The sequence below is a fragment of the Mobula birostris genome, chromosome 8 (genome assembly GCF_030028105.1).
Source record: "Mobula birostris isolate sMobBir1 chromosome 8, sMobBir1.hap1, whole genome shotgun sequence".
Lineage (NCBI taxonomy): Eukaryota > Metazoa > Chordata > Chondrichthyes > Myliobatiformes > Myliobatidae > Mobula > Mobula birostris.
The window spans coordinates 135,710,763-135,736,899 of NC_092377.1; the positions used below are offsets into that span (position 1 = coordinate 135,710,763).

At 42.0% G+C, this 26,137-nt stretch overlaps 2 protein-coding genes and 1 long non-coding RNA gene across 5 annotated transcripts in view; 2 read left to right on the forward strand and 1 right to left on the reverse strand.

Annotated features, from left to right (window-relative positions):
* Positions 1 to 1,681, reverse strand: part of LOC140201744 (uncharacterized) — a 28,647-nt gene extending 26,966 nt beyond the window's left edge. For all 3 annotated transcript variants that reach the window (XR_011886948.1, XR_011886947.1, XR_011886949.1), the window contains exon 1: positions 1,551 to 1,681. This is a non-coding gene — a long non-coding RNA (uncharacterized lncRNA). The remainder of the gene's footprint in view (positions 1 to 1,550) is intronic.
* LOC140201742 (protein phosphatase 1 regulatory subunit 3C-like) lies at positions 1,471 to 8,844 on the forward strand. Its single transcript, XM_072266354.1, has 4 exons — positions 1,471 to 1,855; positions 3,759 to 3,864; positions 4,366 to 4,698; positions 5,468 to 8,844. The coding sequence occupies exons 2-4, from the start codon at positions 3,809 to 3,811 to the stop codon at positions 6,396 to 6,398; spliced, it is 1,320 nt and encodes a 439-aa protein (XP_072122455.1). The 5' UTR covers positions 1,471 to 1,855; positions 3,759 to 3,808; the 3' UTR covers positions 6,399 to 8,844.
* Positions 8,845 to 11,903: 3,059 nt separating this feature from the next.
* LOC140201749 (glycerol-3-phosphate acyltransferase 4) overlaps positions 11,904 to 26,137 on the forward strand; it is a 106,006-nt gene continuing 91,772 nt past the window's right edge. The window contains exon 1 of the mRNA XM_072266366.1: positions 11,904 to 12,165. Coding sequence (XP_072122467.1) covers positions 12,001 to 12,165 — 165 coding nt within the window. The 5' untranslated portion in view covers positions 11,904 to 12,000. The remainder of the gene's footprint in view (positions 12,166 to 26,137) is intronic.

The window sequence follows — 26,137 nt, forward strand, 5'->3', positions numbered from 1 at the left end:
TCTGTTGGGGTCACCTATTATATCCAGCCTCTTGTATATCGGTGAGACCCGATGTAGATTGGGATACCACATCACTGTGCAGCTACGTTCCATCCGCCAGAAAAAACAAGATCTCCCAGTGGCCACCCATTTTAATTCCTCTTCCCAGTCCTGTTCCAACATGTCCATTCATGGCCTCCTCTACTGTTACAATGAGGCCACACAGGTTGGACGAGCAACAACGTACTTTCTGTCTGGGTAGCCTCCAACCTGATGGCATGAACAACGATTTCTCAAACTTCTGGTAATGGCCTCTGCCCCTCTTCTCTATTCCCCATTCCCTTTTCCCTCTCTCACCTTATCTCCTTGCCTGCCCGTCACCTCCCTCTGGTGCTCCTCCCCCCTTTTCTTTCTTCCATGGCCTTCTGTCCTCTCCTATCAGATTTCCCCTTCTCCAGCTCTGTATCTCTTTCACCAATCAACTTCCCAGCTCTTTACTTCACCCCTCCCTCCTCAGTATCTTCCTCCCCTTCCCTGAACTTCTAACCCTGACTCCTCATCTTTTTTTTCTCCAGTCCTGCTGAAGAGTCTTGGCCCCAAACGTCGACTGTACTCTTTTCCATAGATGCTAAGCTCCTCCAGCATTTTGTGTGTATCACAAAGCTAATATGTTAGAATATCAGAGCTGAGCAGCACAATATATGCATCCTACAAGAAGCGTCAGAGCTGTCTCTATTTCCTGAGAAGACTGAGGTTCTTTAACATCTGCCGGATGATGCTGAGGATGTTCTATGAGTCTGTGGTGGCCAGTGCGATCATGTTTGCTGTTGTGTGCTGGGGCAGCAGGCTGAGGGTAGCAGACACCAACAGAATCAACAAACTCATTCGTAAGGCCAGTGATGTTGTGGGGATGGAACTGGACTCTCTCACGGTGGTGTCTGAAAAGAGGATGCTGTCCAAGTTGCATGCCATCTTAGACAATGTCTCCCATCCACTACGTAATAGACTGGTTGGGCACAGGAGTACATTCAGCCACAGACTCATTCCACCGAGATGCAACACAGAGCGTCACAGGAAGTCATTCCTGTCTGTGGCCATCAAACCTTACAACTCCTCCCTTGGAGGGTCAGACACCTGAGCCGATAGGCTGGCCCTGGACTTATTTCATAATTTACTGGCATAATTTACATATTACTATTTAATTATTTATGGTTTTATTACTATTTAATTATTTATGGTGCAACTGTAACGAAAACCAATTTCGCCCGGGATCAATAAAGTATGACTATGACTATGACTATGACTACTATCCCTTCAGGGGAGGATGAAAAGCAAATAAAGGAAGAATGTGAAGAAATATTAAGGGAAGTTGTTTCAGTAATAGTAGTTATTTCACAAAGATGTGCAATGCTTCCTGCAGTAGCAGTGACGTGCTTTCAGCTTCACACTTTCTACATGGGTTAGGGATTTCGCAGAAACACAGTTCTGTTTATCTCCTGTTTCCTCTGCCCTTAAGGTGCTGATACATACTGGAACAATATTAAGATCTACCCCTCTGGCCATTTCCTTACCTCTGTGATATCACAGTGTACAGTAAATTGGCTTCTGGATTCTGAAGACCTGTGTAGCCAAGGGAATCCTGTGCCCGGTGGTTGACCCCACACGTAGGCTCTTCTGGGAGGGTCATTTGTGAGGGGAACTATTCTTGTTCAGCCCCTGCGACGGTTGTGATAGTTTTCTCAGCAGATTTTATATTAAGGACTTGTGCAATATCTGCTGGTTTATTGTTTCCCCATTAAGCAGCCTTTGGAATCTGGACTGTTTCCTGCTACTCGTTTTGTTCCTGATTGGCGAACATTGCCTTTTCTCCAAGTTTGTGAGTAACTCACTTTAGTTTTCTGAGCCCTCCTGAGTTTCAGATGGAAAAACTCAGGAAGAATGATACTCCACAAATAACTTTCTTCCACAAATGCGTAATTAATATTTCACTCTTTAATGATGAGGAAGCTTCTGTTTTCTGTTCATTAATCTAGACTGTGCTACTAAGTCTGTAGATCGCAGTTGTACACAATTCTAAAATTCCCCTCCATCCTGTGTGTGTGCGTACCGTTCTGCTAAAGGAGGGTTTTGTGGTGTGAGAGTCTTAAAGTGGTAAATACTGTATTGGTAAATGATCAAACATCTGAGACTTCTCTTTCTTTCCAGTCCTGATGAAGGGTCTCGGCCTGAATCGTTGGCTGTTTACTCTTTTCCATTGATGCTACCTGACCTGCTGAGTTCCTCCAGCATTTTGAGTGTGTTGCTTTGAGTTTCCAGCATCTGCAGATTTTCTTATTTTTGTGACACTAATACTCTTTCCTCACTCAAAGTACAATGCCTAGCCAGAATCATTCAGCCTTAAAAAGAATCATAGAAGTTTATGACATAGGAGAAGACTTTCTAGCCCATTGTCTCCACACTGGCCAAAAACAAACGAGTTTCTCAAGTCGATGTTCTTCTTGGCTTGGTCTGCAGATTTGGAGGTTACAGCATGTTAAATGCACATTCAGGTGTTTTTTTAATCTTGGTGGTGATGGTTAAGAGATTTGATTTATCACCTAAAGCACTCAAAAACTTCTATAGATGTACCATGGAATGCATTCTGACAGGCTGCATCACTGGTATAGGTGGGGCGGGGAGAGGGGGCCACTGCACAAGACTGAAATAAGCTACAAGAAGTTGTGAAGTTAGTCAGCTCCATATTGGGCATTAGCCTCTGTAGCATCCAAGCTATCTTCAAGGGGCAGTGCCTCAGAAAGGTGGCATCCATTATTAAGGACCCCCAACACCCAGGGCAGGCCCTCTTCTCCTTTTTACTGTCGGGAAGGAGGTACAGAAGCCTGAAGGCACACACTCAGTGATTCAGGAACAGCTTCTGCCCCTCTGACATACAATTCCTAAGTGGACATTGAACCCCTGAACTCTACCTCACTTTTTAAAATATATATTTTTCCATTTTAGCACTATTTAAAATCTATTCAATATACATACACTGTAATTGATTTACTTATGTTTTTTTTACTTGCTATACTATAATGCATTCCATTGAACTGCTGCTGCTAAGTTAACAAACTTCACAACACATACTGGTGATAATAAACCTGATTCTGATTTTGGTGTTTTCCACTAGGACTCCTTAATCCTTGTCTCCCTTTTGGTGAAAATTCATCCCCTCAAATTCCTACTAATAATATGCTAATTTAAATCAATAGATGTCAATCAGTGGATTGACCTCTCTGCAGTAGAAAGATGTTCATCCTCGAAGCACCTCAAATAAATATCACACTCAAAGTGTTGGGGGATCCCACATCCCACTGACATGATGGTATAGGTTGATTGGCTGCCGTAAGTTGCCTCTGATAGAGAACTGGGGGGAAGTTGAAGATACCAGGGCTGTAGAAGATTAGTTACAAAGAGAGATTGGCCAGATTTTGCTTGTGTGGGGGTTGGTATGATTTGAACAAAAGAGATATTTATTTGAGGTCACGAGAAAATCTGGAGATGCTGGAAATCCAAAGTAACAGACACAAAATGCTGGAGGAACTCAGCAGGCCAGGCAGCATCTCTGGAAAAGAGTTGATGTTTTAAAACCACATGGTATCTATCTGCTTTGTTGTTTAAATCATCATTATGTGTTAGGAAAGGCAAAGTTCTGAGTACTTTGGAAACCCAGGGTAACGTTGTCTAGCTATAAAGCTGGTCAGCCATTAATTACTCTTTGTTTCTGTTTTTTTTCAAAGCCCAATTTGCCGCTCTCCGTGTGCTTTTACTTTATTTAAACAAGCTTGGTATGTGTGATCCTGGGCACAAACATCAAACGCGCCGCTCTCATTACCTCCGCAGAAGGTCAGAATCAGCTTCAATATCACTGGCATACGTCGTGAAGTGTGTTAGCTGTTCAGTACTATGAAATACATGATAAATATAGAAAAAATAAATAAACGAATTACAGTATATGTACGTGTATATTAAATAGTTAAATTAAAATAGTAGTGGAAAAACAAATAATAAAAAGTGAGGTAGTGTTTATGGATTTAGAAATCGGATTAAAAAAAGTCCAAAAAGCCAATAGCCCCTGTGCTATTCCAAGTCTGTTGGAATAGATTCCAAATGTGTTGTTAGATCAGTACATTATCAGGAGCAGGCGATAGCTCCCGAGTTGTAAAACACTCGGCAATCTACCCAATACTTATGGTGGGAAACTTGGCATTCACTTTCACGCCGTGAATTTGGGAGATTCACCGCAGCGGATTATGGTGGCGAGGTTTAAGTGATTCTGTTGATTTGCCCGGTAATTGTTGGAAATTGAATCAGGGAATGAAATCGGTGAATTGCTCGTTGTTCCAGATATGTCCCCACGAACACATCTCGTCCACAGTGGCTCCTCTTTAATCCCGGTTCCCGACTGCCCGAGGGGGGAGAGACGCACAGGACCCCGCGGATCCCTCTCCCGCTGACACACGGTCTCCGTCTTGCGCCTGCTGATTGGCTGCCGGTGGTCAGGCTGCGCTCCCTATTGGTGCGCTGTCGCCGGGGCGGGGTCCGCCGACAGTCGTGGGGCGGCGGCAGCTGGAGGTTGTGTCAGACGGGCTGCTGTTTCGGGACATCCTGCAGCCTGGGGCTTTCGGCGGTCGAGGTGGGCCTGTTACCCCTCAAACCTCACCCAGGGTCTAGGGTCAGGTACGAGGAGAGAGGATAGGCTGTTTGATACTTTTGTTTTGGGGGGAGCGTATAGGCTTCCTGTACCTGGGGGGAGTGAGTCAAGGGTGGGGAGGAGGAGGAGGCGGCTGCCTGTAACGGGGAAGGGCGGGGGTAAACTGTAGGTAACTGGGTAGGGGGTGGGTATGGGTGCGATAGACTGCCTGTATCTGGGTAAGGGGGGAGGGGTGTTGGGAGAAAGGGTAGTCTGCCTATACCGGGGTGAACTGAGGCTCTCTGTATGGGGGCGGAGAAGAAAGGCAGACAAGGTTGGCTGCGGCTGGGTATGGGGGTGCAAAATGAGTTTGTTTCTACCTGGGGCGGAGGGCAGGGGCTCTGTGTGTGTTGTAGGAGGGGTCTGTGTCTAACTGCCTGTGTCAATGCGGGGAATGATCTTTTGCTTAGGACCTTCACCGTCTGTGAAGGTCTTGATTAATTTTGTCTGACACTGGGTATTTTCCCCTTTCTCTTCTTGGGTTTCAGTAGTCATTTGTGTGTGTGTGTGTGTGTGTGTGTGTATTTCACATTTTTAGAAGGAAGTTGCATAGTTGGCCATAGTGTATTATACTGTGGTGTGGGTAGGAAGCAAATCAGAAGACATCTGGTGCTCCTTCGACTAGCTTTTGCTTTGCCTAATGGGGTGATGGGGGATGGAGCTTCCCTGCCACAATAACTGTGTGCAATTTCTGTGCAATAATCTATTTTTTGTTGTCTACTTTTCTAACTCCACCTCCCCCTTTCCTTTCTCCAGGAATTTGACTGCCTGCTGTCTTCAGCTGTCACATCCTCCAGCCATGCCTGTCGATTTTGCCAGGAAGCTTTGCCTTAATCACTCCCCTCCCTTTCACAGTTTCTTGAGCCACCAGGACTTCAGAGGAGTCAACAAATCCAGACTGAAGCCTCTGCGCTCGTGCCTGAATCTTCGTAATGCAGAATGCCTGGACAAGGAGGGATGGAAAGTTTGCTCCCCTAGTAGTGTTGAGAAAAAGAAGGTAGTTTTCGCTGATACGAAGGGTTTTTCACTCACTGCTGTTCGAATGTTCTCGGAGCTTGAGGATGATTTGTCAGACCTTCAGTTTGAGCTCTCTGACCTTGCAGATTGTGATCCACAACCTACCAAGAATAAGAAGCTGTCTTTAGACTTTCACCTCCCCACTGAAGATTATTTAAGCTTCCGTTCTCGATTGCAAGAAAACTTTGTCTGCCTTGAAGACTGTGTGATCCATGAGAAGTTCATTTCTGGAACAGTCAAAGTTAAGAATCTTGACTATGACAAAAAAGTTATGATTAGAATCACCTTTGATTCCTGGAAAAGCTTCCAAGACATTGAATGCATTTACCTGAGCAACGCATATGGCTGTGTAGACACAGACACCTTCTGCTTTCAGATCCACCTGCCAGAAAGACTCCAAGCTCTCTCAAAGATTGAGTTCTGTGTATGTTTCAAATGTGGCCAAGATACCTTCTGGGACAACAATAATAAAGAGAACTATAGAATTGTTGGTGGAGGTGGACAGTCAGCTGGTGGAAAAACTCACTATTCCCAGGAATCATCTTATTATGACATTCGGGGGAAAGCACAAGAAGTAGATTTTGAACAGTTTGGCAGTCCCCGATTGGCTGACTCGATATTCTCCCAGTGGCAGAGCTGGGGTAGGTTTGACGGTGGTCCCTTCTGGTGAAGGCGTCTGGTCCCTGAATGGGAATCAGCTAATTATTTTAAAATAATAATTTAAGTTTGGGTTGGATGTATCATGTCCACTGACTCAAGGTTTGGTGGGCGTTGCATGAACACTGAATACTAAGTGTGATGCTGTAAGACTATAGCTTCATCGCTCTGTTGCTGTTGACGAGACTTGATCAATTGTGACCCTGATCTTCCTCATCTTTTTGTGGCAGGGAATGTCCAGCATTTGGCCAATAGGATGATGAGGACATGCTTTGGAATAAGTGTACTGTTTTGATTAGAATAACATAATACTGTACCTGATATCTTAAAATGTCTACTGTAGTAAACTTCTGGCCTGCTGTCAATGGCTTGCAAAAGCAGAGGCGGCAGTACCTGAACTTTGAACTTCACAAGTCAAACTTGCACATACAGGACACATTTGTTTAACTATTTGTCACTTGTTCATTGCTCTGTCCATAATTTGTCACATAATAGGACAATTATCTTTTGCTAATGATGATATCAGTGCTCCCAGCAAGCTGTGGAAAACTGGGCTGGTGTTGCAGTGATCACTGAAGTTAAAAATGATTTAAGGTTGCAAATCAGGATCACTTTCTTGGATCTGGTGGCACATTTAAACAGAGAATGGATAGCTATTGCATAGCTAGCTCCCCATGGTATTCTCAGCCCTCCTGATGTTTTCAGAGTGCTTGTTTTGTTAAATGTACAATAATACTGTTCTTTTAGTTGTATTAATGTTTTGGTTCTTATTGAAATGTCTTATCTCGGACAGATGTTCAGAGCATCTTCAAATCCTGCCTACCTTTGCATCTTTCTGCACACGAAGCAATAGAGATAGCTCAGTCTTCATGCCAGTGAGGAGGGCGATACTCTTCAAAGGGCTGGAAGGATTGGAGTTTTGCCTCTACGGCTTGAACTGTGGCTAGTTCGGGGTGATGAGAACGCATGTTAAATTTGCCAGTTTGTTCATACTTTCAATGAGACAATTCTGAAATTGTGTGGCTTTGAATTACGAAATGATGACGAGGCATCCTTCATGTTTTAACACTTTTTGAATAGTTTTATTGAGTGCTTTGATTTTCATTGAGGCTGCAAAGTGGGTGCTCAAACAAGATTACCTCTTAATGTTCAGCTATCCAACATAAATAAAATGAAAAATGGATAAAACAATTTAATAAATGAGACTGCAGGGCATTTACAGGCAATGTTTGCTTTACAGTGCTTCTGCAGAGTTAAGGGAGATTGAAGTGACTCAGCTGCATGAAGTGTGAATCTGTTAATCGATTGCTGTTAACAAAAGGTTGTTATCTTCATAATGAAAACTTAATTCATTGTGGGGGGGGGGGAGGGAGGAAGAAGCTTAAAATCTTTGCCACTGGTACTTCTGGCTCTCCACCCCCTGCACCCAGTTTGACTTTGTTAGTTCCTGAGCGCAGCATCAGACTGTCACTAAGAGTAGTATGCTGTGTCACTAGGAGTAGTATGCTGTATCATTCACCATGATGTCCTGGTGGGGACTGAGCAACTGGCCTGGATCAGCACTCTCACGGGACCACCTGGGATTGCCCACTCACTTGCTAAAATGACATCTGATTTCCAGTTGCTCAAACAGCGTTTGGCTGCAGGCGAGGAAGATGTACAAGGTGTTAAATTGCAATAGTTTGTAGATTGGGGTTGATTTCATGTATAATGCCGGCTGATTTTTTTTTGAGTTGACGCTTCCAGTGTTATTTTAAAAATAAAATCTTTTTCTGAACTTGGGGGGCTTTTTGCACTATTTGATGAGCCGCCGGCAGATTAGGAACCAAACACTAGAAAACAGATGAACTGAGTGAGGTTTCTTTTGCATGAACCTCCCTGCTGGACCGTGATGGAAAGTGATTCTGGGACTCACAGGACAAAGTGAGGTGTGGCAAAAAGATTCCCGTGAATTTATAAATTCTGTGAGACCCATTGATCCCAAGATTTGTTTTTTTTTGTTCATTGGGTGGCAAATTTAGGGGGAAAGTGCAGGAGGAAAAATGTTTTGGGAAAGTGAATCTTTCCATCAAAAAAGACTTGAAGTAATAACACTACGATGAGCTGTGACATCTCCAGAGGTCTCGAACACTGCAATAAGTTTATGGTGGGCACTTAGGAAAGGTTCAATATAGAGTTAACAGTGGTGTGGAGAAAGATGCTTTCCTCATTGGTTTTTGTACTATGTACAGACATTTGGTAATGGTGCCTCACAGTATGAAGCAATGGTTATTGTCGCCTGATTAACTCCCTGTGTGAGATAAGAGAAATATTAGCTGTAACAGGGAACGTGTTTCTGTTTTATAACTCTGATGCTTGCCTGTTCTGAAGTATTTATGTTTGTATTTGTTATGCTTGAATATTAAAATAATGCTATTTTGTATATTTAAAAAATAAAGGTTACATGGAGTTAATTAATTTAGTGTTTTTTTTTCCTCTGCTGACTTTTTGCAGGGCCACTAAATGGTAATCTTTTGTCTTGCACAGTCTGGGGGTGATTTCTTTAGTAATCTGTGATTTGGTGTTGAAATGGCATTGTTGACCATGGCTAAATGGGGGTGGAATTACCAAGTTCTTTAGTATTGCCTTGGATTCTACTACTGCATACAATACGCCGCTCAATAGAAATGAAAAGTGAATTCCTTTGCACCCCCAACAATTTGGCATCTTCCGAGGTTTCTGTCCCCATATAGTGGTGCCCTAGGCTAATAGAGCTGAGCACTGGCTCTACCATTGTGCAGTGTTTACATTCCAAACTCCTTGATGATCCTGAAAACAATGGAAACCAGCTGATGCAGCTCAAGCCAGCACATAATTGAGATGCAGCTGTTGATATTGACGGGGAGCTGGTCTTCCAGGTGCTGGGTGTTACTCAAGAGTGAGTCTCTCTTTTTTCTTTTACTGGTTCAGTTTGAAACTAGTCTTTGGGCATTGTTCGACCAGCAGTGGAGGTCTCTTCCCTAAAGGTAACCCCTAAACCAATAATTAAAATAATTCCTAGTCCTTGATGGATGAGCAGTAGAGGGAGGGCACCAAATGAAGGAAAAGCAAGTTACAACAGGGACACTTCTTGACCGTAGGCCGTAGGAAGTTCATATGAACACGTAGGTTTGCTCAGCACAAGTTACGGATAAATGGGGTTGAAGCTAGTTAGGATACAAGCGTACTAAGTTCCAGATGGGATAACATTGGAGATCGTCAAGGGCATTGGGAGGGTTGAATCATGGTAACAAAGATTTTTGGCATTGAGATGGAGAAGATGTGGTTGAAGTGGAGAAGGTAATTTGAGATCTTGCTGTTGGATTGGAAATTCAGAATAGGATTAAGACAGATCCAGAGAATGCAAATGGTCTGGTTTTTCTGTGATGATTGGAAAGTGGCAAAAGAAACTTGATGCAGGGGTTCGAAGACGATGGAGTTGGTTTTTCTCCATTCTTTAGGCAGCCTTGGTTCACTCAGGACTAGATGTGAGTAGGGAGGGACGGAGGGAGCTTTAAGTTGAGAACAAGATCTAAACATTGAAATGTCATGTCTATTATAAGCCGTGGTATTTTATTTGGGCAAGCCGTCCAAGAGTATTTTTTTTACTTGGGTTCTAGACCAGAAGACAAGAAGATCTTAAATGTTGGTCTTTCTATATAGAACCTTCTATGATGATTGTTTCTACTTCAGTGTGGCTCTTATTCCATGCTACTGCAACTAAGAAATATGCCTATCTGTGGCATTTAATTGTGGACATCTTTTGCCAGAAAGATTGAATAGACCAGAATAAGTCTGGAATTTTTCCCCTCTATGGTAATTTCAATGTACACCCAGGAGCAGCCTGTTAAGTCCAGTGTTCTGCTTTGTAGAAGTACAGGATATATGTACCCTGACAAAGTCCAAAGCATTCCTTCCACATCTTGGTGTACAATTCAGTGGGCAATGGGCAGCTGTCAATCCCATTACAAAATCTTCAATAGTGAACCTTTCTCAACTTGAGGGTGACTAATCTTTGTACTTCTCTTTCTTTTTTTTTTGCGAAGGAAAAGCATTTCAGGATGTATATTGTATACATTTCTCTGACATTGAATTGGACCTTTTGAACCTTTGAACCAACAGGATTTTGGAGACCCACATTCAAGATGGATCTCAATAGATTTTTTTTTGTAAATTAGTGAAATTGAGGGGTATTTGACGAATACACAAATAATAATGAACTTTAAGGGTCCAATGACCTTTTGCCAACATATGTTAAGTGTTGCTATGGTTTATGTTGGAGTGTAACGAGACCACACCTGGAATACTTTGTACAATTTTTGTTCTCCAATTATGCATATAATGCATTGCGGCAAAGATTCACTGATGGATATCCGAGCTTTCAGTACTCTGCCATTCGCTGACCTAATCTACTTTCTTTGCTTGGTCTCCATAGCTCTTGACTCCCTAACTGAGGTTTGTAATCTCTGCATTAACAATATGTACTTTCAACTCACTTGTCTTAAATGGGCACCGATTTATTGAGACAATGCCCTCTGGTTCCAGTTCTCTGCTCAACATCTACGACGAATATTGTGTCAAGAAAGTTAACTCTCATGCTTCTAAAATCTCTTTTCTATACGCAGAATCACCCTAGTGATCCTTCCTTGTGCCATTCAACCAAATCAATAGAGACTCAAGGTTCAGTCCTATCCCTGATCTTGCTGGCACCTACGTTAGGTTAAATTACAGTGGCCAATTCGTCCACCAGCATAGTTTTGGGATGTGGAAGCCGAGGAAACGGAATGCAAACTCTATATATATATATATACACACACACACACACACACACACACACACACACACACACACACACACACACCCCCACCCACCCACCCACCCACCCAAAGATCGGGATTGAACCCATGTCATTAGAGCTGTGTCACTGCTGCACAGTCTCTGCCATCTTGTGCTTTCTGTTGCTTGCATGGAATGGCTTGAATATCTTTCTCAATGTATGAAGTGTCACTTGGAGCGAAGGTTTGCTGGTGATGAGAGAAGGAGAGATAGTTTGGAGATTTGGACGATTTTAAACATTTCTCAATTTGCTAGCAGTAAGTGTTGCAGTGATACAAACTGGAAAATGCTGGCTATAGATTGATCTGTGGAAAGATTCCTCGCCACAGATGTTGCCCAACCTGCATTTTCTGGCGGTTTCTATTTATTTCAGATTTCCATCAATTGCGTTTTCATTACTTTAATTTTGCGGTTGGTGCTGCAGCGCGCGCTCAGGGCCGCTCGGGGGCGCTCGCTCTCGCCCGTGCCCGCCGTTCCCCGGCGGTGCGCACGCAGCACGCTGGGAGCCCGCCCACGTGCGCGCGAGCGTGTACGCCGCCCCGCTCAGTGATTGGTGGGTTTGTGACGCGCGCGCAGCCCGGGCAGAAGCGCCGGGGTCGCGGGCCGGGGGGGAGGGTGGCGGGGCGAAGCTGCGGGGACGCGGGCGGAGGCTCGGGTTCGGGGGCCGGGGAGCGGGGCCTGCCCACGCGGTGAGGGAAGGCGCCGGGTTGAGGGGGCAGCTGTGGGAGACGGCCCGCTGGTTCCGAGCCCATCCTGGAAGCATGTGGTTCCTCATGCCCTTCGACAGCCTGGTCTGTACCCTGCTGGGCATCTCGCTGACCGTCTGGATCACCCTCCTGCTGGTCTTCATCATCGTGCCTGCCATCTTCGGCGTCTCCTTCGGCATCCGCAAGCTCTACATGAAAACCCTCCTCAAAGTTTTTGAGGTAGGTCAGGCTGCAGCCGGCCTCGCTGAGTGGGCAGTAAACGACCCGGGCTGGAGGGACAGACCCTCGGCCCAGCAAGCTATTTTAATGCATGCCCTCACTTGTTTCTGGGGACTCTTAAAATAGCCAAGTAGCTCCATGTCTGGCGGCAGGAAAAGATTGGTGATGGAAACGGTATTGCAACTTAATGGGATGAATTTGATCACTAGCTTTTCTTACCCAGTTTGTGTAAACCTCTGAGATGGCAGGATATGACTAGCGGGCTCTTTCAAAGGCAGATGGGGTCCTTAATTGTATAAACTGAGACTTTAGAGTACAGAAACGAGTTACGTTCCGCTTTTCGAATAGATCGGACCAGAATGAGTATCTTATTTAATTTTAGGCATGATTTTGGAAAAATATCAGGTCTTTGTAGACAATACTGGAACTTACTAACATGGTATAAGGAATAAGAGACTTCCATGTTAATGAATGCATTGCAGTAATAAGGTATTTTTCAGAGAACATTCTCCAGAGCATAGGAAGAAACAAGGATGATTGCTTTGCTGGGGATGTGCTGTCAAGCATGCTGATAATGAATAGTTGTGTTGGAAAATCACAGAGGGGTGTGAGATGAATGGGGCTATAATAGAAGAGAATTAAAGCTTATCCCGTTGTTAACTAGTTTTCCTTGGTGTGAATGGCTGAAGAAGGCAAGGAATTACTCAAGAGTGCCCAAAATCTCTGAGCTGGAATAGAGGGATAGTAATAGACTTGGTCTTCAGGATTGTGGTTAGATTAAGTCCAGTACTTAAGTGTCAATAGGAGAACATTTTGAAGGTAGAAAGGATGAGCTCTAAGTTTAGTATTAATGAAAAGTTTAAGGATCGTCCATAAGTACTTAATTTGGGAAATGTTACTAAAATCAGTCTCAAGACAGAACCAGGCAGACATACGCTGGCAGTCGCTTATATGTACAGTTGCAAGAAAAAGTTTGTGAACCCTTTGCAATTACCTAGTTTTTCTGCATTAATTACTCATAAAATGTGGAATCATCTTTGTTTAAATCACAACAATAGACACGTGCAATCTGCCGAAACTATTAACGCACAAACAATTGTACTAGTTTTCGTCAATACTGAGTACACCATTTAAACAATCACAGTCTATGTTCAAAAAAGTATTTTTAACCTCCAGGGTCTACAAAAGCTATTTGGAGTTGGTGTCCAAATCAATGAGCTGAGATTGGAGGTGTGGGTTGTGGAGGTGCCCTGACCTATGTATTTTTAAAAAAAGGACCTGCAAGGTCAGGTTACTGACAGAGCCTGCTCTTGTCAAGAGAGATCTGTTTACCTCAATCAAAACAACTTTTAGAGGACTTTAGAAGAAGGATTGTAGTAATGTATAAAGCTGGAAATGGCTATAAAAGCATTTCTTAAAAACCCAAGTGTTCATCAGTCTACAGGAAAAGAAAATGTCTACAAGTGAAGGAAATTCTGTACTGTTGCTACTCTCGCTAGGAGTGGGTGTTCTTGCAAAGATCACACCAAGAGCAAAGAACCCAAGGGTAACAGGAAGACTTGCAGAAATCTTTAGACCTTGCTAAAGTCTCTGTTTATGTGTCCACTATATGAAAAACACTGAACAAGAGTGGTGTTCATGGAAGGATAACATAGAGGAAACCACTGCTCTGCAAAAAACAAACATTGCTGCATTTGCTTCAAGTTTGCAAAAGACTACCTGGGTGTTCCACAATGCCTCTGGGACAACGTTCTGTGGATAGACAAGACAGAAGTTGAACTTTTCGGCAGAAACGCACATTGCTGTGTTTGGAGGAAAAAGGGCACTAAACACTAACACCAAAACCTCATCCCAACTGTGAAGCATGGTGGAAGGAGCATCATAGATTGGGGCTGCTTTGCTGCCTCGGGGCCTGGGCAGCTTGTAATTGTTGAAAGAACAATGAATTCAAAATTGTATCAAGACATTTTACAGGAGAATGTCAGGGTAGTGGTCCATCACCTGAAGCTTAATAGAAGCAACAAGCCAATGATCTGAAACACGAGAGTAAATCAACAGCAGCATAGTTTAAAAAGAAGAAAATTCATGTTTGGGATGGCCAAGTCAGTCCACAGCTTAACCCAATTGAGATGCTGTGGCATGACCTGAAGAGAGATGTTCATGCAAGGTATCCCAGAAATATTGATAAATTGAAACAGTTTTGTATGGAGAAATGGTATAAAATTGTTCCTCGACATTGTGCAAGTCTGACCAGCAGCTACAGAAAATATTTGGTGGAGGTTGTTGCTGCTAAAGGAGGTTCTACCAGTTATTAAATACAAGGGTTCATGTACTTTTTCCAGCCTGGACTTAGAATCATTAAACATTGTGTTCAATAAAGACAAAAAGTACAATTGTTTGTGTGTTATTAATTTAGGCAGAATGTGTTTGTCTATTATTGCGACTTAGATGATCTGATCACATTTTGAGTAATTAATGCAGAAAACCAGGTAACTGCAAAGGGTTCACAAACTTTTTCTTGCAACTGTAAGTGAAGATTATCAGTTCCTTGTTGACAATGTTGAGATTTATTAAAATAGTATTGGGAATATGCAATTTCTAAATTAATTATAGAATGCATTACTTCATTAATGGCTGGTTGGCGGGGGTGATAATGTTGGGAAGAATAAAAAAAACATGGACTATTGTTTGTTTGGAAATTAAACACCAGCATCGTCTGTTGTAGGCAACCAACCTGCTACTACCTCATCACTGCATAATTCAGTTCATTGCTGCTCAATACTCCACCTTTTATTCTTTCTTTTAAACATCCACATCCTTTTTAAAAGCTATTCTGAATTCTGCAAAATTACTGATTCTGGTCAGGAAATTCATTGTTTAGTTCATTGGTATAAATTCTGCCTGCCCTTCAGTTCTTCTAGTGATCCATTACTAAGAACCTTTCATTATCAGTTCGACATCCACGGAAAGAGATTTTGGCCCATCAAATCATCTCAGTTTTGCACTGTTCTCATAGATAACAAATACTGTTCTGATGCAAGATCGCAAGCCAGATTAAGCAGCATCTCATTTCAGATAGTGTCACAGACCTGATGTATTAATGCTACCCGATCAGCTGAGTGCTTCTGGCAATTTCTGATTTTATGCCACCTAACCTTGTCCCAATGAAGGAGGCTGAAAATCTTTGCTTTTTGATAAGTTTACATAATGAATTTCTCCTGCTTCCTTTCTCAAGTAGGCCCATCTATAACAACATTTTATGTCGAAGATTAATGAAAGTTATGTTTGGGTTCAGGCCTGCATTAATTCACTATACACCCTTTTAAAGATTTTGTAATCTGAATGTGGAGTCTTAGAGCATGGAAACAGGGCTTTCAGCGTAACGGGTACATGCCAGTCAAGATGCCCGTTTAAGTGTTTGTCATTTGCCCATATCCTTCAAAAGCTTTCCTCTTCATGTACCTGTCCAACTTTTATGCCTTTTAAGAGGCACTGTACCTAGCTTGACCATTTCCTTTGGCAGTACATTCTACATATGAACTGCGTAATTAAAAAAAAGTCCCCCAAGTTTCTATTAAATCTCTTACTTCACCTTAAACCCCTGCTGTGTAGTTTCTAATTACCTATGAACAATTCTATGAAAATCTGCAAAGAATAGGACTGATAAAGGAGGAGACAGCTGCTAAGAGGTGCACTGTAAGCTTAGGACAGTACAGTGACCATAGCGAGTAAAGCAGCTACCGAGTCCAATTCCAAACTTTGGCCCTGTGTGTGTGGTGGTTGCTCTTTCACTCCACAACTGTGTAGGTTTCTTCCAGGTGATTGTGTTGCCTCCCACATTTGAAGTACGAGTCTATGACGGCGAATGCACTCTGAATTGTTCTCACACAATTACACAGCAGAGGTTTAAGGTGAAGTAAGAGATTTAATAGAAACTTGAGGGACTTTTTTTTTAATTACGCAGTTCATATGTAGAATGTACTGCCAAAGGAAATGGTCAAAATAGGGCCAAAGTTTGGAATTGGACTCAGTAGCTGCTCTACTCGCTATGGTCACTGTACTATCCTAAGCCTACAGTGCACCTCTTAGCAGCTGTCTCCTCCTTTATCAGTCCTATTCTTTGCAGATTTTCATAGAAGTGTTCATAGATTTAAAATCAGGGCACTAGATTTGGGAACTGGGTCTATGATTTTCCACAGAAGCTTGAGTTGCATTGTGGAGGAAATTAAGACTATTAATTGTTTACATGTTGTAGGCATGGAAGGTGAGGTCAGCATGGATGGATGGGCCGACAGATCGATTTCTATAATTCTAGATATCTTTCACTTGCTGTGCAATAGCAGAATAAGTTTGTCATGTTAGTGTTCTGGAGTATACAGGTCCCAATCCCACAGAAAGGCAAGCCCCGTGGATCGGATCATATAGGCAGCAAATCTGCTTTGGTCTATAGCTAATTCCTTCCAAGTTGTATAATGAGTAGTGTTAATACCTCGTACTTAATGTTGCAGTAGCATCAAAACAGCTGTAATCTAATCTTGGTTTTCATTTTATGAGAACAAAGTTATAATCATATAACAATTATATATATCATTCGAGAGATTAGATAACAATTTAGCACAAGTATTTTTTTTAATACCCCAGTACATATTGTGCAAGTTGTATTGAAGTTTGGGGCGCTGCCTTTTTGTGTGCTGGAAATGTCTTGTTTTTTTTTCACATCAGACCCTTGTGTTTAAACGAAGACATTGACATATATTAAATAGAAGATACTGTTATTTATTTAATCAGTATTTCTGTTTTCAAGATCACAGACAATGTGATTTTAGGCAAGAGTTATTGACAGTTTACTACTATGAACTCACAAGGTAGTGAGCCCAGAAGCAGAAAACTCCATCTGTTTTCATAAACTTGAAACTGAATGTAGTTTTTCCAAACTTGTAGGAACTAGCTCCTTCTGCATTTAAAACGTCATTGACAAGCTGGCACGAGGAAATCTGCAGATGCTGGAAATTCAAGCAACACACACAAAATCTTACTATCTCTTCTTTCAGTTAGTCCTGATGAAGGCTCCTGGCCTGAAACTTCGACTGTACTCTTCCTATAGATGCTGCCTGGCCTGCTGCGTTCACCAGCAATTTTTGTGTGTGTTGTTTGACAAGCTGTTTTCAATTCCTCAATACAACTCTCTCTCAGGAAGCATCTTAGAGTCATGCATTTATTCACTGCTAGGTATCTGGTAGTCCAGCACCATAATGGTATACTGTATTATTATATCCTTAGTGTGGCCCATCCAGGGGTGTAGGACTGTCTGTTCTCAAAGTTCAAAGTCAATTTGTTATCAAGTACATATATATCAATTTGAGATTCATTTTCTTTTGGGCATTCACAGTAAATACTAAGAAACACGATAGAATCAATGAAAAACCACACACAAGCTACCAATATGCAAGTCAACAATATACAAAAGGGGAAAAAAAAAGATGAGCATTAATTATGGAGAACTTGAGATGAAAAGTCTTTGAAAGTGAATCGATAGATTGTGGGAACTGTTCAATGTTGGGGTGAGTGAAAGTGAATGAAATTATTCCCTCTTGTTCAAGAGCCTAATAGTTGAGAGGTAATAACTGTTCCTTAAGCTGGTGGTATGGGTCTTGAGGCTCCTGTACCTCCTTCCTGATGGCAGCAGCGAGAAGAGAGCAAGGCCTGGATATGTGGCATACTCTAATTCTGGCACTCAGTTTTTCACTCCTTCACTGTCAACTGGCATTATGTGCTAAAATCTCTGGAGTGAGCCTCGAAGTCAACAGCATTTCATTTTGGGGAGTGCTATTTATTGAGGCACAGCTGACGTGAAACAGTGGAATTTGATTCCCTTTAGATAATGTCAAAGGTCACGTTGATGTGGAAGTGATTATGTGGAAGTTGTGGAGAATTGTTGAATAATTTGTCAGAGTACTTGCAGAACTGGACTAAGTCTACTTCAGTACGTAATTTAGCAAACAAAAAATGTTTCTGTTTTGTTACAATCAGTTTCTGAAAAAGCATAGGAGATATATGGGTAATTTATTGGTCGTATTGTAATTTTTTTTGATGTTAGGCTAATTAGAGAAATGGAACGATGACTTCCAACTTGAGACTATTCAGCCCATCATGCTTATGTCAGCTCCTGGATAAGCACTCTAGTGAAATTTACAAAAGTAATCCTAATGTTGACCTCTGGGGAAGTGACATTATAAATGGCTATGCTGTTTGTAAATTATTTCCTTCTCTTTTTCCAGATTTGCATTCAGACTACCACTGTCTGTTATGTCGTTCATTGTCAAACATCTTTTGAAACATCACACAAATCTCATCAGTATTTTTGTAATGCTGGCACTGCAGCCAATGCTTGACATTGATTTTCCGTTCCTAATTGCTATAGAGAACAATTTGTGCAGCGAAGTTGTTCCTACTGTAAGAAGTAGGATCCTGGATCTTTTTCAGCATCTGTGAAGGATTAGAGATGTATTTCTTCAAGATTCACAATTGTTTAATGTAATTTCCTGTAAGTGTAAGGAGAATGAAAAAATTGCTAGTCTGGATCCAATGCAGCACAAAAAAAATAAAAGATAAAGAATGCAATAATTAAAAAAACATAAATACAGTAATTATAAATATATAAGATAGCTTATATGCATAGATTGGCTGTATGTCCATAAAGTGACACTAGGTTATACATAAGGTGGCTGATGGGAAGTAGTGAAGTTAGTGAGTGGAGGTGTTGATCGGTCTTACTGCGTGGGGAAAGTAACCGTTTTTGAGTCTGGTAGTCTTGTTGTGGATGCTATGTAGCTTTCTCCCTGGTGGCTCATGAACAGGGTGTGTGGAATCCTTCAAAATGTGACTGGCCCCTTTCCAGCATCTTTCTGTATGCACGTCCTTGATAGTGGTGCCAGTGATAAATTGGGCAGTTTTGACTGCACACTGTAGAGCCTTCCTGTCTGCCGCAGTGCATTTTCTAAACCAGCAGTAATGCAACTTGGTAGGATGCTCTCTACTGCACATCTGTTGAATGACATGAATATGGATGTGCAAAGTCCAGCTCTCTTCAGCCCCCTCAGAAAATAGAGCCATTGGTGAGTTTTCTTTAGTGTGTCAGATGTATTCTCGGACCAAGAGAGGTTGTGTGTGATGTGCACTCCCAGGAGTTTAAAACTGCTTGCAGTTTCTGCTGCCGTCACCAATGTAAAAGGGGGTGTGTGTTCTCCTGAACTCGATAACCATCTCCTTTGATGTCTTGACATTAAGGAAAAGGTTATTTACCTGGCACCATGCCTCGAGGTTTTCTGCCTCCTCTCTGTAGGCCACCTCATTGTTGTTGGTGATGAGCCTCACCACAGTCCTGTCATTAGCAAACTTGATAGTGTTGCTTGGGTGTTTGGCTATGCAATCAAGTGAGAGCAGAGTGTACAGCAATGGGCTTTGCACACAGGCCGGGGTTTGGGGGGGAGGTGGAGGATGTTGGGCAGTTAGGAGCAGCTATGCATCCTGACTGATGTCTGTTCTTTAGGAAATCCGACACTCAATTGCACAGTGATATGTTTAGACCACTGAGCAGGAGTTTGTTCACGGTCTGTGGGGCAATAGTGTTGAATACCGAGCAGAAATCTAGAAACAGCATTCTGGCATAAGCGTCCTTGTTTTCTAGGTGTGTCAGGGCCAGGTGCTATAGCTGTAGTGGTTCTGTGGGTAAGCAGGTGTCTAACGTGACAGGATTGGAGTTTGTGATATGTGCATTGATCAACCTAACAAAAGGGATCATAAATTGGAGAGGAAGGCTTGGTGAGCTGCTGTAAAGCATCGTAATGATGGTCTACACAGGTGTGTCAGTGATGAATAGAGTGAATGTGTAGGATATATTGATGCTTTGTCCTGGGTGGTGTTGAATTTGATTATTGTTGGAGCTGTCTTGTTTTAGGTAAATGAAGAGTATTCTATCACTTGTCTGCAATACCTTATAGAAACAAAGTCTTTAGAGAGAGTCATTCATCGTAATGTTCTCAGCTTGTGACCTCTTGTAATCACAGTGTTTGTGTGGCTGGTCTGGTATTGTTTCTGGTCAATTGTAATAGATATAATTGCATGTTACTTGCCATGTATTAGTCGAAGCCTATGTACAAGGCAGCTCTGACTGCAAACAGGCCTGTGTTACTTCACTATCTGTGACATTTGAAGTTGAACAGCGTCCTGGTGGAATTACCACTGAAATGGTGAATAGGCCATTGAACTAGTTTGAGGTGGTCAGACCTCGGACAGTTGTCTGAGGAACTCCTGCAGCATTGCTCTAAAAACTACAGATTATGTGCCAGGGAACACCCCCGCCTCCCCCGATTCTTATTGGTTTAAGTTTTACTGGTAGCTCTACACTCAGTCAGATGCTGTCTTAATGTGAAGGACAGTTATTCTCACTTTTACTCAGCATATTTTGCTGTTTTTGGACCAAATGTTCAAAGAGGTTTGGAGCTGAGTGGCCCTGATAGAAAATCCTAACTAATGTTTTTAGCTGGGAATAGTTAGATACATTCTTTCTGTGGTGTTGAGTGTTTTGCAATTTCTTTCTGTATTTAGAGAAAAATCCTACCTTCTATTAACAATTAACTTTAGCTGTCACACATGCATCAAAACTTATGAAATGCATTGTCTTGTTTCAATGACCACCATTGTCTGAGGATGTGGTGGGGGGGCAGCCCACAGGTGTTGCCATGTTTCAAGCACCAACATAGCATGCCTACAACTTGTTAACCTTAATCCGTACGTGTTGGAAGGTGGGAGGAAACTAGAGCACCAGGAAGGAACCTATGCAGTAGTGGGGAGGGCATACAAACTTTACAGACAGTGGCGGAAATTGAACCCTGATTCTGGTGCTGTAAGTGTTGTACTAACCTCTACGCAACCATGCCACCCACATTGTGGAGTAATACCAGAGGGCATGTATTTAAAGTGAGAGGAGAGGGGGTAATTTTAAAGAAGCTGTGTGAGGCAAGCTTTTTAGACAGGAGTATGTCTAGAATATATGTTGCTATTGGTAGATACATTAGGGCCTTTTAGAGACGTTTAAATAGGCATATGAATGTGAGAAAAATAGAGGAATATGGACATTGTGTAGGACTAAGGGATTAGTGCAGTTGGCTGTTTGATGACTAATTTATTTGGTTTTGCACCACATTGTGGGCAGAAGGGCTTGTTCCTGTGCTGTACTGTTCTAAGTTCTATTAGATTCTTTATGATGCTCTGGGTGTGGTGTTTACAGAGATGTGAGAGAAAAGACAATATTCCTGTTAATTAAAAGCACCAGTGGATTTTAGTAAGATTTATGCATTGTCGTTTGTAGGGCTCCCCTGCTGTTATCGCGAAACAGTATGTGAAAAAAGGTAAACAAGATATTCTGCAGATGCTAGAAATCTAGAGTAGCACAGATGAAATGCTGGAGGAATTTAGCAGGTTAGGCAGCATCTTTGAAAGTTTATTCCTCTCCATAGGTGCTGCCTGACCTGAGTTCTGTTTATTTATGTACTTAGCAATACAGCGTGGAGTAGGCCCTTTGAGCCTTACTGCCTGGGCAACCCTACAACCGTGGTTTTACCCTAACGCCTAATTACAGGACAGTTTACAGCGAACAGTTAACCTACCCGGACTGTGGGAAGAAACTAGAGCACCCAGGGAAAACCCACGCATTCCACAGGGAGGACATGCAGAGAGTTCTTACAGAATGGTGCTGGAATTGAACTCTGACCTCAAGTGCAAAGTTTAAACTTAGTGATAACAACTTGATTATTTTTACTGTATGATTATGGAAAATGCGTGACAAGTTGGTTTGAAATATTTGCAAAAATCATCAGTATACCACGCCATGACAGAATTTAATCAGCTTTTAACCTATACTTGCACAGGCAAGTTTCCTTCATTTGCCTTTTTGGATGCCAGTCTCACCTTCAGGCTTCACCTGAGAATGAGGCTGGGGTACTTCAGTGTTATGGTACTGGAATGTTTTTGTTTGGTTCAGTTCAGGATGTAGAATGGAGTAATAGTTCTCAGTTACTACTTTCATTAATAGTTATTAAAATGGGTATTTTTGCTTACTTTAAAATTCAAACAGATCAAGTTTAGGTGTCTATAATAGCAAATAACACATAACATCAGTATATTTAAAATCCATGTTTATACTAATTCGGCATATTCTTTGCTCTCAAACATTATGTTTTTTTTTGTATTATTTAAATAATACAGACCTGAACAATAGCCAGATTGTGGGGCACAAATTACAACAGGAGACAGAAAAAGGCAATGTTACAATGGTTTGGGGGGGGGGGGGGGTTCAATATATAGGTATATTGGAAAAATTGAGACAGTGCTGGATTCCAAGGAAAGGAATTTGTAGAATGCCTATGAGATGGCTTTTAAGAGCAACTTGGAAAAGAGCACTGAGAAAAGGCAATTCTAGTTTGGGTGTTGTGTAATGAGCCAGATTTGTTTAGGGAGCTGAAGGTAAAGGAGCTCTTAGGAGACATTGATTATAATATAAATTTCACACTACAGTTTGAGAGAAGCTAAAATCGGATGTATTGCTACTACAGTGGAGTAAAGGTAACTCCAGAGGCACGAGCAAGGCGCTGGCCAACGTTGATTAGAGGGGGACACTAACAGGTATGATGGTAGAGCAACAGCGTTCGGAGTTTCTAGGAGTATTTTAGAAGGTGAAGGATCACTTCATCCCATAGAAAAAATATTCTAAAGGGAGGATGAGGCAACTGTGTTTATGAAGGAAAGACAAAGACAACACAAAAGCAAATAAGAGGGCATATAATATCGCAAAACTTAGTGAGAAACTAGAGATTTGGGAAGTTTTTAAAATCCAAACTGAAGGCAACTGAAAGAGCCATGTAAGGAGAGAGAAGATGAAATATGAAATTAAGCTAGCCAATAATGTAAAAGAGGATACCACATGGATTTTTCAGATATATAATAAAGGAGATCAGAGTTTAGCACTGGAAATTGCTGCTGGACAGATAGTAATGGTTAACAGAGAAATGGTGGACAAACGTAATAAGTAGTTTGTGTCAGTTTTTACTGTGAAAGATGCCACTAGTATGCCAGAAATTCAAGAATGTCAGGAGGCAGAAGTGAGTGTGGTCGTGATTATTAAGGAGAAGGAATTTGGGAAGCTGAACGGTCTGAAGGTAGGAAAGTAATCTGGATCAGCTGGATTACACCCCAGTTTCTGAAAGAGGTAGTTGAAGAGACATTAGTAGTGATCCTTCAAGATCCGATAGATTCTGGAATGGTTCTGGAGGACTGGAAAATTGCAAATGTCAATCCACTTTTTAAGGAGGAGGGGAAGGCAAAGGACAGGAAATTATAGGTGCGACTTCAGTTGGTAAGATGTTAAAGTCAATTATTAAAGATGAAATATTTGTGTACTTGGAAGCACACAATAAAATAGGCTGAAGCTAGCATGGTCTTTGAGGAAATAACAGTCAGGATGAAAGAGTCAGTGGACGTTGTTTACTTAGATTTTCATAACATCTTTGACAAGGTACCACTTTTGAGGTACCTTGATAAGATAAGAGCTCATGATATTGAGAAAAGACACTAGCGTGGCTAGAGGATTGATTGGCGGAAGGTGAAGAGTAGGAATAAAGGGGACCTTTTCTGCTTGGCTGCTGGTGGCTCATGGTGTTCCGTAGCAGTCAGTGTCAGGTCCACTACTTTTCACTTTATATATAAATGATCTGCAGGATGAAATTGATGACTTTGTTGCTAAGCTTGCAGATGATCCAAAGGTAGGTGGATGAGCAGGTAGTGTTGCGGAAGCAGGAAGTTTGCAGAAGGACTTGGACAGATTAGGAGATTGGGCAAAGAAGAGGCAGATTGTGTACCGTGTAGAAGGAATAAAGGCATAGACTATAAAGCAAATTCAGAAATTGTAAGTGCAAAGGAGCTTGGGAGTCCAAGTGCAGGATTCTCCAGTGGTTAACTTCCAGGTTGAGTCAGTAGTAAGGAAGGCAAATGCAATATTAGCATTCATTTTGAGTGACCTACAATGTAAAAGCAAGAATGTAATGTTGAGGCTTTATAAGGCATTGGTCAGACAACAAAGGGTTGTAGAGAGAGCTCTTTGGCACGTTAGCCTTCATATATCAAAGTATTGAGTACAGGAATTGGAATGTTATATTGAAGTTATGTAAGACATCAGTGAGGACTAATTTGGAATATTATATGCAGTTCTGTAAACCTACCTACAGGAAAGGTATCAATAAGATTGAAAGAGCACAGAGAAAATTTACAAGGATATCTCTTGGACTTTATGACCTGAATTACAGGGAAATGTTGAATAGGTTATGTCTTTATTCTCTAGTGTGTAGGAGAATGTTGGGAGATTTCATAGAGGTACACAAAATTATGAGGGTGTATGAGAGGTTTTAAGGGGAACATAAGGGGAAACCACTCAGAGGGTGGTGAGAGTGTGGAACAAGCTGTCAGCGAAAGTGGTGGATACAGTTTCGATTTCGACATTTAAGATAAGTACATGGAATGGAGAGGTCTGGAGGCTTACAGTCCAGGTGCAGGTCAGTGGGACTAGGCAGTATAATAATTTGGCACAGATTAGATAGGTCAAAGGGCCTGTTCCTTTGTTGTATTGCTGCATGAATGTGTGACATACTTGAAGTGTTGTGAGCAGTTTTGTCTCCGTATCTAAGAAAGTATGTTTACAATGAAAGGCTTAACGTATGCCTAGCATTTACTGGCTCTGGGCCTGTACTTGTTGGAGCTAGAAGAACAAGGGAATCTCATTGAAACCTACCAAATTTTTAAGGCCAAGGTAGAGTACATATGGAGAGGATTTTAATAGTGGAAGAGTCTAGGACCAAAGGGCGTAGCCTCAGAATAGAAGGGTGCCTCTTTAGAGCAGATGAGGATGAATATTTTCAGCTAGAAGGTAGTGAATCTGTGAAATTCATTGCCACAGACAGCTGTGGAGGCCAGGTTATTGTATGTATTTAAAAGCAGAGGTTGATAGGTTCTTGACTAGTAAGAGAGTCAAAACTTGCAGGGGAGAAAAAGAGGAGTAAAGTGGGGTTGAGAGGGAAAATAAATCAGCAACAATTGAGTGGCAGAGCAGACTCAACAGGCTAAATAGCCTAATTCTGCTCATTTGGATTATGGTCTTGTGGATAGCAGATTTCTGAACAAGTGTGCTATTCTCAGCGTAGCCAATCCAAGCTATCTCAGGATGATTGAAGCTATGCTTCAAAGACATCGTCAAAGCCTTAACTTCTGTGCTAGCTCATGGGAATCCCAGTGCTGCGATAGAATCAAGCATTGATGAAACATGTGGAAACCAAGCACAAACAATGGAAAAGTGTTTGCAAGAACTCTAACCACACCCAGCTGTTTTGCCAAAAGCCGCCTGCTTTACATGTGGTAGTGTCTATGTAAGCCACTTGGTACCCATGGAGCTCAAAGGTGGGGCTGTTACTGAAGAATTTATTTTTATTGAGCGTTGCAGCATGGTAACAGGCCCTTCTGGGACCACCCACCCTCACCACCCAATTACATTCACGTGACCAATTAACCTACTGACCTGCACACCTTTGGGATGTGGGAAGTAACCAGAGCGCCCAGGAGAAATTCATGCGGCCACAGGGAGGAGTTCTACAGACCAAGGTAATAGCACCAGTAGTTAATTGCAGTCAAAAACAAGCTTACTTCAAGTGTAGGAGTCTAAGAACAGACTCAAATCATCGTATGAATTTTAGTGGGTGGATTAAATATTCATTCACCCAGTATGGAGTTCCTGGACTGTCCTCGAATTACAAATGCAAAATTGGTGGCATGTGAACTTGGTGGCACATAGAATACTCTATGAGATAGCCTCTGTATTCTAAGTCTACTTGACATAAAGGCAAAATAGAAGGGAAATAATCAGCTTGTG